Here is a 12,249-nt window from a genome sequence, read left to right on the forward strand (position 1 = left end):
TGGTCATGGGCCCCCAGTGAGCTGAATCCCCAGGTATTGACCAAGAACATAAGAGAAAGCAGTGGAGGCCTCTGAAGGGCATGAGCAGCCCATCTGCCTTGGCAAGTGTATTTTGTCCAGAGGACCCCAGGGCATATGGTCATGGGCTGTGGAGCTTCTGGAAGCCAGAGCCAAAGAGGACCACCAGGAAGAGAGTAAGCCTGAGGCCTGGAGCTGGATGCTAGGCTCCCTGGACAGTGGGTCAAAAGAGTGGCTTCCAGAGTCAGCCAGCAGACCTTTGAGATCTGGGAGATACATCTCAGGGGACGGCAGGAATTCATTCCAGAAGGGGGATGGGGTAAATGAGCCTATTTACTTTACTACCTCTTTACTACCTTTCCTCCCAAACTTTGAGACAGGAGAGACAAAGGTGCCTAGGCCTGGGGGCAGAGGTGGTGGAGATGTGCTCAAACAGGCAACCTTAGGGCCAAAAGCCTACCCTGACCTACCTTGGCCCCATGACCTTCGTTCAGAGTGGATCTCTTTTCTGAGCCTCTGTGTAACCGAGTGGCGCTTTGTTTGTGCCGTTCTTGTTCCTGGGCAGTCTTCTGACAATCCCTGCCTTGGCCTGGCCAGACAGCAGCTGGGGGATGGAGTCTTCTGTGGCCAGACTATGCTCCCAGTCTAAGCTCCTGGGGTGGAGCCCACGTCCTGGGACCCCAGGCCTGCTAGCTTGCCCACCACCCGCAATGGTCCTTGCGAGCAGATGTGGGGCAAGTAATCCTTGCTCAGCTGAACTCTGGGGCTGTTGAAAAAGCCTGATGTGTGAGAAGGCCACCCAGGGGCATGACTGGGAGGGGCCCCAGGAGAACAGCAGAACCACTGAGAAAAGAAGACCCACGCCAAGGAAGCAGGCCAGAGAGGCCAGGTGGCCACCTGCAGCTGTGTTTATTGTTCTGTTTTCTCCAACCTCAGCAGAGCAGAATGTGAGGCCAGTGGCAGCTAGGCCAATTCCATGGTACTATGGGGCCAGCCAGAGTCATATGTGAGTGGGGCCAGAGTCCATAAGATAGCCATTGGGAGGAAGACCCACCATTTAGGGGCCTTGGCACTCCCTCTTCTGCACACTCCATGCCCAAAGCCCCTGGTGGGATTCATATGTGGGAAGCATGAGTGTGCGGGCCTCGGAGGGGGCAGCCACAGGGATCGAGCAGCCATTGGAAGCTCCATGGGAGCCTGGGCAGGCCTTGGGAGGCTGCTGGGCACTACCTCTTGCCCTGGAGCAAGGTCGGGATGCTGGGCCAGCTGAGATGGGTCAGATACAAACAGGACCTCCCCAGGCCACTTCTCCCTGAGCTGTCCTCTTCCCCATGGTCCCCATCCCCTGCTCCTGTCGCCTGATGGTCCGGTCTGCACAAGGTCCATCTCTTCCAGAGGAACTGACCCAGTGAGGAAAACCCAGCATCCCGGGACCCCCCTGGGATGCTCTCCTGCTGAGAGCATCAGCACAGTGCTAAGGCTTCCGACCAGCCCCGAGGAAGGGAGGTGAGAGAAGCCTGTGGGACTGGAGGCCTCAAGCACAGGGTGGCCTGTTCAGGCCTTTGGGTGGATGTCCGCCCGAAGCCCTGGCTCAGCGTCTGTCTGTGCTGCCATCCAGGACGTGAGTGTGTATCCCAGAGGAACCTCCAGTCCGGGTTCAGTGGGGGCAACACTGGCAGACCTGGTGGGGAGAGGGAGACAAGAAAGTTCTGGAAAAAGGCTGGCTGTAAGGGGACAGGAAACCCCTTCTCTCTGCCTGTTCAGCTTGGGCCACTGGGGTGGGGAGGGGGAGCTGGCTGTGTGGCCCTTACAGCTGTCTAGACAAGCCCTGGAGAGAGAGAATTGGACCCCAGGGCCCCACCCTGGGTAACGTCTTCCGCAGAGTCTCCTGCAGAGTCTCCGCAGGGCCAGGGGAGGAAGCAAGGCCCAGCTGGAGACCTACCATGATTAGGAGTATGCCAGGCCCTGAAGCCCCCGGGCTGAAGAGTGGAACTTGTCGGAATCCTCAAAAGGCTGGTCTGTGGTAAGCAAAGACAGGAACCATAAGCTCCGTGCAGCCTGGGGACCTTCTCTGCCTGTGTGCCTCTGGGCGGGAGACAGCACGCAGAGCTACAGGGAGCCTGGCAGGTGCTGGGCTGTTCCTGTTCCTGGCAGACAGTTAGGTGAGGCGAACCCCTCGGACCTCTTAGGTGCAGCCCCAGGCCCTTGCCTGCCTAACTCCCTCACTGAAAAGAGGTGACTCTGGGCTCCACTTTCCAGCCCTGCTTCCTCCGCAGGGAGAGGAAACAGAGTACCAAGTCAGAAAAAAGGTCAGCATCTTGGAGAATGGACCCCCCTCATGCAGCAGGGGCATGTCTCCTTCCCAGACATCCACAAAATTCATCACTTCCATCCTCCCCTCCCCTGCCGAAACCTCTGCCCCGCACCGGTTTTCTCTGCTGGTGGGAGACATCAGTGGCTCCCTGCTCCCCAAAACTCATATTTGAAGCTCCAGACACACTCAGGTTAAGAATAATTATCCAGGGCTCCTGGGTGGCTCAGTGGGTTAAGCCGCTGCCTTCGGCTCAGGTCATGATCTCAGGGTCCTGGGATTGAGTCCCGCATCGGGCTCTCTGCTCAGGGAGAGCCTGCTTCCTCCTCTCTCTCTCTCTGCCTGCCTCTCTGCCTACTTGTGATGTCTCTCTGTCAAATAAAAAAAATAAAAAATCTTAAAAAAAAAAAGAATAACTATCAAAACTTGGAAACAAGGCAAAAAAAAAAAAAAAAAAAACCCAAACAAATCCAAAGACCAAAAGACTGTGCGTCCTTTGAAATCACCTAATGAACCCACCCTAAGAGTCATCTTATTCGAGGGCAGGTGACTCCCTGACTCACTCTATACCCCTGGTATAGGGCCCAGGCTTTGCTAAGTTGGATGTGGACCTGAAAGAGATCAATAACTGACACATGACCACCATTTCACTAATGGCATGTGGCTGGGGTAACATCGTCTCAGTTCTACACCCATAAGTGGGGAAGTGGGAGCTGGGTTACACCTCATCTAAAGTCAGTCCCCTTCCACCCGCTCAGTGATCCAGACCCCCACAAGGGTGCCTACTACCTTCCCACACATGCTGGGAGGCCCAGGTCAAAGGCCTGCAGCCTGTGTGGGGTCTCTCGAGCTCTGAGTGGAGGATCTTTGCTCTGGGCTCAACCAGGTGGGGATGGGGCCTTGGAGTGCTTTCCAGCCCTTCTCTAACAGGATTCCAGTCTTCTCCTTGGTCAAGGGGCCAATGGACAGTCTCTGGAGTGGTGATCACCCAAAGCGATGGGGACCAGGGAGGTAGGAGCCAGATGGACACCCCGGGACTCCCGCAGAGCTCCCTGCTCTACATCCTCCAGAGACACCTGGCCAACCAGCCTGAGGCTCTGGTGACATGTGAATGGAGTGAGCCCCTGAAGCCTAGCTGCTCCACCGGACCATAGCAGGGCAGCACAGGTCACCCACCTGGAAGTCCCTCTCCGTGGGCTCTCGGGCAGGCCTGGGGTGGGGAGCTGGGTGGGCGCAGCACAGGGGCGAAGGCGCTCCTCTGTTTGACAGCGGAGATCATGTTGACAGGCGAGAAGGAGAAGACGCTGGTGGTGGGGGCAGCGGCCGGGAGGGACATGGAGGAGGCAGCGGCCAGCGGGGGGCTAGAGGGCATGACTCCGGGGCGGGGCAGGGAGGGGCAGGCGCAGCAGGGAAGGCGATGGGAGACACAACAGGGAGACAGCACCAGAGTGAGCAGCTCAGTTGGAGCCCTGGCTTGGGCACTGGGCCCCAGGGGGGCTGCTGACCCAGGCACCAGGCTCAGACCTCACTAGGGGGCTGCAGTGAGGGTCCTGGAGAGACCAGTATTGGGCAGGGTATAGAGGCAGACTAGGAGGCCCTGGGGTCCTGGGCCGGTAACTGCCTTCTGGGGGCAGACCCTTTCTTGGGGCTGCAAACACCAGGGCCAGACTAGGTCAAAATCAAAGCAATAGCAGAACACGCAACAAAACCAAATATTGGGAGGTGCCCTGAAAAGTGAACGACATGGAATAGATGGAATAGAACAGGTCAGGGTTCCTGCTGAAAGCAGCTGGGATTCCAAGATGCTAAGGAACATTCTGGGTGTTGGGGTAACAATGTTAGAGTCAAAGATCAGTGTTCATAGCAGAGCAGGGGCAAGGGATCAGGGATGTTTGGGGGGATACGCACAGCTTCCTGTTATATGGTGTTGTTGCCCAGGATCTTAACTCACACAAGTACCCTAACTTCCTCCACACATATGTTTCCCTTACCAACCTTCCCCACACACCGCACTGGGCACTCTGTTCTCTGCCAGCTTAACACAGGTCCTTGTCACCCCTAGCCAGGGCCTGGAGGCCTCCTATATCTCCCTCCTCCAGCCAGTCAAGTTTAAGCAAAAACACAGAAATCCACATCCTTGCATCTTCCTATTTGAGACCTCCTGGGCACCTAGGGCTGTTCACCGCTCCTCTGAGAATAGCCAGGGAGCCTCCTGCAACCAGGCTCTGGCTGCCCTTCCTTCCTGCGGCCTCCTCTTCTAGGGCTTTGGGCCCTTCTGGATCCTCCTTTCTACATTCTCATCGAAACCCTTTTCCCTGTCTTTCTCTTCTGAATACAAATAAGGCTGTGATTTGAGTGCTGTCCAAGCAGCTGGCATGAGGTGGGCGATTTCTGAAAGAAACCAATGGCTCGAGAAGGCTGCCTTTGGCATCAGAGCACACCACCTCCAATTCCCCTTGGATAAAGTGATGCCTTCAACAGCTACCCCTTTTCCAAATTAATGTTCTCAGCCTCATGGAGCACCCACTCCCAAAGACAGTGCTCACAGCTAATGGATGAGGATCATGGAGCTCTGAGGAGGGCTGGAGACGAATGTCAGAAAGTGTACTGTATCTTTCAAAGCTGGGAGCTCACAGCCACATATTGTAGCTTGGGTAGTACTGGGATTTGTGGGTCCAACTGGGAGTTGCTGGTGGCCAAAGCAGAAAACCAAAAGGAGGCCCAAGCAGACAGATGTCATTTCAGGCATCTCCTGGCCAACTCAATGAGAAGAACACAGGGAATGGATGGGGACGTGGGTAAGACCTGGTTATGAGATGGGACTGACACTTAGGTAAGTGCAGGGTTCCCAACTGATGCTGGAAGCAGGGCTCAAGCCACTTTAGAATTCTTGATTCTCTGGCTGAACAGGGAGATCCCAGATGGGGTGGCTGTGTAGGTTCCCCACTTCTGACTGCACTGTGTGTGTGATGGAAGAGAGGGGTTAGTAGTCTAGACCCCACCAGTTTAGAATTCAAGGGGCACTCAGAATCTTTAAGAATGCTGTTCCAATCTGATGGAAGTGGAAGAAGAGGAGTCTGGCCTGAGCAGAGAGCCAGGAGACACAGGGGTTTAGGTAGAGACAGCAGAGGTTCATGGCCTGTGTAAACACGGGAATATGGGGTTTTGGGTCCCAGAAGCTGAGCCCAGACCACCAGGAGAGAGTCAGGCTCAAGCCCACAGCCAGGAAGAGCAGTACCCAGGATGTGAAATCATGCACCCTTTCTAAGTCTGGGCATTTCACGCACAGTGGCGCATTCAGATCTGAGAACACCCTAGGCAGGGGGACACTGATCTAATTTTACAGACAAGAAACTGAAGCTGAAAGAAATAAAGTAACTTGCTAAATGACAGCTCCTGACTTGGGCTTTCAAATCCTGAATCCAGCTGTCCGACCACACGTACTTCCTTTGCTCTTCCCTAGCTGACTGCAGGGGGCCACATCTTCCCACCAGTCCTGTTTCCCCACCCGTCCCCCAGACAGGTAGAAACCCATTTGGTCTGAGCCATTAGTTCCCTAGGGCCTCCGGCAGGGGGCGCCAGCCTCCCCCCAAAGTCCTGGCGTAAGACGGAAAGGTGGCGATCCACCAGGTTTCATCTGGATACCCCGGCGCCCGGTTAAGGCCCCTTTCAGAAGGAGAGGAGGGCTAGAAACTAGGTATGCAGCTGAAATCGGCAAAGAGACTAAAGGTGCGAGAACTGTCCCGGCCCCAGGGTCCGGGATACTGCCGAAGGGTGGGCTTGAGGGACAGGCCTCCAACAGCAGAGGCAGGTCACACGACTGTGGTGAGAAAGTCGCCGGAAGCCCCCCACCCACCCTGGGCTGGGAGGGGGCAGGACCGAGCCCCATGCAGCTCTCCGGGCCGGGGACACTCACTGGCGAAGGGCGAGGTGGCCGTGGAGCCATTGAGGAAGCTAGGGGACCCGGGCACGCCTAGGCCGGCCACGCCCGGTGTCCCGTAGCCGCCGAGGCCCGCACCGAGGCCGCTGCCGTAGCTGCTCTGCTGAGAGCCGGGGCTGGGCGCGAACCCGCGCGGGGACGCGCTGCCACAGCTGCGCGCGTAGCCTGCGGGAGAGGGTGGTCAGGCGCGCAGCAAGGGCGGGCGCGGGGTGGGGAGCCGCGCGCTGGGGCAGCGGGACGCACCCGGCTCCGGGCCCGGCGTGGCGTCCCCGACGGCGATGGCCAGCGGGCTGCTAAAGGCGTTGATGCCCACGACGGCGGGGTGCGGGTGGCTCGGGGCCAGGGGTCCGAGCGGCGCAGGCGCGCGTGGGGCGCTGTACAGAGCCTCGGCCACGTCGGCCGCGCGCTTCAGGAGGAGCTCCTGCGAAGACAAGAGCGGGGCATGGCCGGGGCAGCCGCAGGCGCCGGGAGGGGGACAGTCCCCGGCCTGGCGGCGCGAGGAGGCAGGCGGAGGCGCCATACCTGGTTGCTGCTGGGCACTCCGTACAGGGCCTCCGCCAAGTCGGCCGCCCGCTTCAACAGCACTTCCTGGGGGCGGGGGAGGAGACAGCAGGACGGAGGGCCAGCCCCGCGGGGCGGCCGAGGGGCCCGGGGTCCCCTCTGCCTCTTCACCCCCGCCAACACCCCCCCGCCGGGGACCACAGGTCACCCTCATCCCCGTCCCCACGCTCCTCTGAGTACCTTGGGCAGCCTCTCGGGATCTCCGGGGTGTCTGGGGATGGCTTTCTGTAGCCTCTGGAATCCATAGTCAATGGTGGGCTCATTCAGGGCTGGGGGAAAGGGCGCCGTTTGGAGGACCCCCTCCCAGCGCCTGCTGCAGGGCCAAGCCCGCCAGCAACCAATCTGGGAGCCTCGCTACAGACCCCCTTCAACCAGCCCAGCCCCAAACTCTCGGCACGCACGGGTCAGCGAGATTCGGTTCGCTGCGTGTTCTCTGTTCCTTTCTTTGCTCATTGATTCAACAGATATTTACTGAGCCGGGCCCTGTGCCAGGTGCTTGGCATTAACACACAAGCACTATACCATCCCATCTGTGGTTCGAAAAAAGGGCAACCATATAGACATATTAGTTTCTATATTCCTAGGGGTAGGACTGGAGGGAGAGCTTTCTGTCTGCATGATCAGGAGTAACATATTAATTACAAAAGTTAAAAACTCCAACAGTCTCCATTTATCACCAATCAGGTGGGCTCCCAGCAGTATCTGGCCGTTAGAAGTGTGTGTGGGCCCCTGGGAAGGGACTGTGGCCCACATCCAGGGCTCTGCGGGCCAGGGGGCAGACTCCTGACTAGGCATCCCCATGACCTCCTTCTCCAGGAGGGTCTGGACCAACTCACCAAGCCTCAAAGCCCTACCCATTTTCTTCACAACCAACTCCAGATTTAGTGAATTTCCTTCTGTTTCCCAGGACAGGGAAAGCACTCATTCCCAGGTCTTTGCATTTGCCATTCCTTCTCCAGGACTGCCTTTTCTTTCCCAGCTCTACCTCCGTATTCATCACTGCAGTCTCAGCTTAGCTCTGTTAAGCCCACACTGCCTCCTAGAGGTCCTTCCCTCCCCTCCACCTGTAACTTCACCCACCTCACGCTTTGTTCCCAGCTCCAGCCACCCCACCCACACCCCCTTAGACTGCAACTCCCTACCAGTAAGTTAGGATCGCTACCGATTGTCTGGTGCGGTGCAGGGAAGGGCTAGGAGATTATCTGTGGAGAGTAGGATGGGGACAAGTGGGTGGCTGGGGCAGGGCAGGAGAAGGAAGGTGGAGAGGGTCCTGGCCAGTGGTCACAGAGGGGATGGGGTATTCTATACTCCAGTCTCTATTAACTTCTCGCCCTGGCTTTCTGCAGGGGCTGTGTGTGTGTGCGCGCGCATGTGTGTGTATGTGTACACACGTGTGCGTGCCCGCGCAAGTGCCCGCTCACCTGTTTATGCCCATACAGAGGGAAGACTGGGGTGGCTTGGGAAACCAAGAGACCGAGGGTAGATTAGGGAGCATCGAGCCCATTTTGGAGAATCTTTGAAACAGATGTGCCGCCGCTGGGAGATATTCTAGACCCTGGGGAGTGTGTGTGTGTGCGGTGGGGGGGATTTGTGAGGGTGAAGAGTGAAGAGTGCCCTGGCGAGGAGGACCATAGGCAAGGAGGAAGTCCGGCAGGGTGGAGACTCGAGCCTGGGAGGGGACTGAGGAGTCAGGCCGAAAAGAGAGAAACGGAGAAGCTCAGCGAAGGAGGAGAGGTCAAGGGATCCAGCGGCCAACTTGAGATACTGGCTAACTCAGAGACCCAGGTTCTGGGGCACCGGGTGGGGCTCCTTCCAGCAACCCTAGGCCTCTCTGCCCCCAACCCCTGTCCCCCGCCTGACTCCTTACCTGTGTAGACAAAACGGCCGGGGGCTCCCTTGCAAAATTGCTTGGACTTGTAGGACAGGGTCACCTCCACCACCCCGGGAATGTGCCGCGGGGGCGTCTGAACCCGTATGGCGTGGGGCGTGATGAGCTGCGAGGGGAGAGGGGAGGCCTGCGGGTTCCAGCCCGGGGCGAGGGGAGGGCCCAGCCGCGAGGCCCCAAGGGAGACTGACGGGGGTGGCCCACCTCGCTCCACACGAGCACGTTCCCGAACACGACCTGCAATCCGTCGAAGAAATTGTCACCGATGACAATGACGGTGGCGCCTCCTGTGGTCCAGCCCTCCCCGGGGCTGATGGCCTTGATACAGGGGGTGGCAGCTGCCAGGCAGGAGAAGAGACAGGTCAGGGGCCTGTACCAAGGATGGGACTGGGGGCTGGCTGGGCCCAAGGGCCGGGGGTCCTGACCTTCAGAGGGGTCCAGCCGGCGTGCCCTGCGACCATGCTTGGAGTTGTTGTGCACAAACATGTTGTCGGACACGGCCAGCACGTGTCCGTCCACACTCACTGTCGTGGATACCACCACCTGCAAGGAGAGCGGAAGCCCGCCTGGCTTAGGCCCTCAGGGGCCCCCTGCAGGCTGCCAAGGCCAGCAGAATTCTGGGCAATTCTGAAGAACTTGGCCAGGGTGGCTGGCGGTTGGAGCTCAGAATCATGGGTGTGGGAAAGAGATTCCCCCAGGGGCTGAACTCATAGAAGGGGAGGTTGGGGGGGACAGGCAGCTAGGTCAAGTGACAGCCCAGATGCACTGTCTAGGGCTGCCCAGGGGAAGTGATCGCCAGGAACTAGAAAAATCCAGAGTCCTGAAAAAATTGCTGGCTCCTTGGGCAGAATGGCTACTATTTTGGGGACATACCTGCATCCTGCACTGTATCCTCAAGGCTCCAAGGCAGGAATGTGTCTTAGGCAAGTAGGAGTGAGAGTGGGGGGAGGCAGCCTCAGCCTGAGAAACCATCAGCGGGAGCCCCCGCCCTTGGGAGGAAACTGGGGCTGCCTCCTTCTCTCCCTCCCACCCTTCCCTGAGAGGGGTGTGCAGGTTGGGGATGTACTAAGGGCAGCTGCTCTCTGCTTCACGCTATGCAAATTAGCTGGGTCGTTAATCATGTAAAAATGTCACAATTAGCATCTCCTTAAGTGGGACTCTAATGAAGCCTCCCTTGGCAGCCAGCATAAGCTGAGATGGAACTGCCCCACCCCCAGCAGGCACTGGGCCCTAAAGCACAGGGTTGGGCAGAGAGCTGCCCTGGGGCTTTCCCCGGGGTGGCAGGACCACAGCCTTCCCCACTCACCCCATCAGGAAGGGCTGGGTTTGCAAGGGGACCCCTCTCCCAGGCCCACCTGGAAGCGGCGCATGTCTCGGGGATTCCCTGCATTCTTTAGGCAGTTCTGGTTGCACTTGAGGAAGAACTTGAGGAAGAACCTGAAACAGTGTGGTAGGAGAGTTCAAGGGCTGGGGTAGGGGGTCTGGAAACGGACGAAGATCTAATGGCTTGCGTCCATGCCCCTCCCCAGCAATGGCGACTCCCCTCTGCCTGCTCACACCAGTTGCACGCCTCCTATTCCCACAACCTGCTGTCTCTGCACAGGATGCCTGATACACACCAGGGAGGCCCTTCCCAACAACTATCCCACACCATGTGGCATACTATGTGTGCATCACACGTGCTGTGCACCCACATCACACAGCATACCCCTCCTCCCGAGTATACGATCTTCCACACAGTGTATACTCCCACAGCCCTCTTGTGCACAAATCTTGCTCACACATAGCTCCCACACAGTGTATACTCGTAATAATACATCCATCCTATATACCGTATATGCCTTATATATGATCACTCACAAAATACAGCCATCACGCACTGTGTATACCCTTCACAGAGCATACACAATACATAGTCCACATAGAGGCTATAGTCATCGTACCCATATGGTATACTACCCCCACACAGAGTCTATACCCATATGTGCAGCGTATGCCCATCTCATACAGTATATGCACAGAAAGAGTATATCTATTAATATACCACTTTATGTTGTATATGATTACCCAAAATACAGTCATGGCAAATGCCGTCCAGTCATCACAAATAGCAAGTAGATCGCCTTTCCTCCTTCTCAGCAGATTCCACCCGTCCCCCGCCCCACACCCCAACACAGCCCTCTTGTGCACAAATCTTGCTCACACATAGCAGGCTCCCTGCCACGGCACATCCTGCCCAAACAGATCTCCCATGCATGTACTGTACACCCCAATATACACACAGTGATAACCTCATCAGACAGAGCCTATGCCCATCACACACACGCGGTGTACCCGTCAGACACACTGGACAGATGCACAAGGAATACCTTCTTTTCACATATGGTAATTGGAAAAAAGCACAGTATGTGCAGTGATGAGACTGGTTTTTAGACAAGCACATGAGCAGTTGGTCCTCTGGTCCTTGCAGTTGGCTGGGGGGCGGGGCTCGGCCTTGCCAGCCACCAGGGAGGCAACCAAGCGTAATACTTCGGATCTGTGCTCTTAGTGAGCTCAAAATACTATCACTCTCTGCCTTTGCGCCCCTGGGACCCCACATGCATCCGGGGAGATGCCCTTTACAAACTGCGGCATGCAGGGCAAACATCTGCAGGTGCTGGGGGCCCGGCACGTGGCCTGCCTCCTGGGCCATTCCATGAGCTCTGCCAGTGCATGTCCTCATTTTACAACCACCCCCTAGTTTTGAACCCCAAATCTGAATATCCAGCTTAAATCCCTAAAGTGGCCTCCAAAGCCCACAAGCATGAACTTCACATTCAGAGGAAGATTTGTCACTGGTTTTAAAAGCAAATTCCCAAAGAGGAGGTCCCCAAGGGCTGGCTCGGGTGTCCAAAAGGACCGTCCCTCCTGAGAGTCAGAACCAGTCATTTTCCTTGAGATGTGCCTCCGCCCAGGCCCGGCCTCTTGTCCTCCACAATGCTGACACCTGACCGCCTGTCATATCCCCCCACGGAGTGAATACGCTTCTGGGAACCCACTTTGTTTTCCTTTTTATAGGGATGCTACATCTGCACACATTTACATCCACAGCCCGCCAAAATACTCGTACGAAGTGTAGACCTTCTATACACCCCTACAGAGAAGGATTGTGAGATGCGGTTAACTTATAAGACCCCAAACAGGGCACACCCACCATGTAGACCCTCCACACTCACCCTTACTGGGTACAATGCAGTGCAGACAGCTTACATGCCCCCAAACAGTAGCCAGTCCAGTGTAGATGCCCTGCATACCCATAAGGTCACCCCAAAGTGCAGTCACCTCAAGTGCTCCCCAACAGCACACCTGTTCAGTACAGACAGCCCATTTATCTCTCATAATCTGCCACAGTACTGGTTTCCAGTATCCATGCGAGACACCTCATGGTGTCACCCGTGTCTACATTAACTGTTTTATGTGTACCCCGCATTTACATGACATAAAATGTAGACACCCCCATCACACGTGGTGCAGACCACTTCGCTTAAACGTTCA

General features: G+C 56.9%; 1 protein-coding gene across 5 annotated transcripts in view; it reads right to left on the reverse strand.

Moving 5' to 3' along the window:
* Positions 1–881: 881 nt before the first annotated feature.
* The window catches only part of EBF4 (EBF family member 4), a 57,590-nt gene continuing 46,222 nt past the window's right edge, over positions 882–12,249 (reverse strand). For 2 of the 5 annotated variants that reach the window (XR_006608400.1, XR_006608399.1), the window contains 11 exons: positions 10,071–10,152; positions 9,141–9,258; positions 8,920–9,053; positions 8,698–8,824; positions 7,011–7,099; positions 6,792–6,857; positions 6,513–6,690; positions 6,246–6,434; positions 3,506–3,587; positions 1,961–2,036; positions 882–1,699 (listed from right to left, as the gene is read on the reverse strand). Coding sequence is in view for 3 of the 5 variants with exons in the window: in XM_045086054.1 (XP_044941989.1) it covers positions 1,966–2,036; positions 3,506–3,703; positions 6,246–6,434; positions 6,513–6,690; positions 6,792–6,857; positions 7,011–7,099; positions 8,698–8,824; positions 8,920–9,258; positions 10,071–10,152 (1,339 nt within the window). In the remaining 2 variants the exon portion in view is untranslated. Of the gene's footprint in view, positions 1,700–1,960; positions 2,037–3,505; positions 3,704–6,245; positions 6,435–6,512; positions 6,691–6,791; positions 6,858–7,010; positions 7,100–8,697; positions 8,825–8,919; positions 9,259–10,070; positions 10,153–12,249 lie in introns of all 5 variants that reach the window. The other 3 variants (XM_045086056.1, XM_045086055.1, XM_045086054.1) reach the window with 2 other exon arrangements.

Source organism: Mustela putorius, unplaced genomic scaffold (assembly GCF_011764305.1).
Source record: "Mustela putorius furo isolate JIRA1106 unplaced genomic scaffold, ASM1176430v1.1 tig00000874_pilon_pilon_pilon, whole genome shotgun sequence".
In the NCBI taxonomy this organism is placed as follows: domain Eukaryota; kingdom Metazoa; phylum Chordata; class Mammalia; order Carnivora; family Mustelidae; genus Mustela; species Mustela putorius.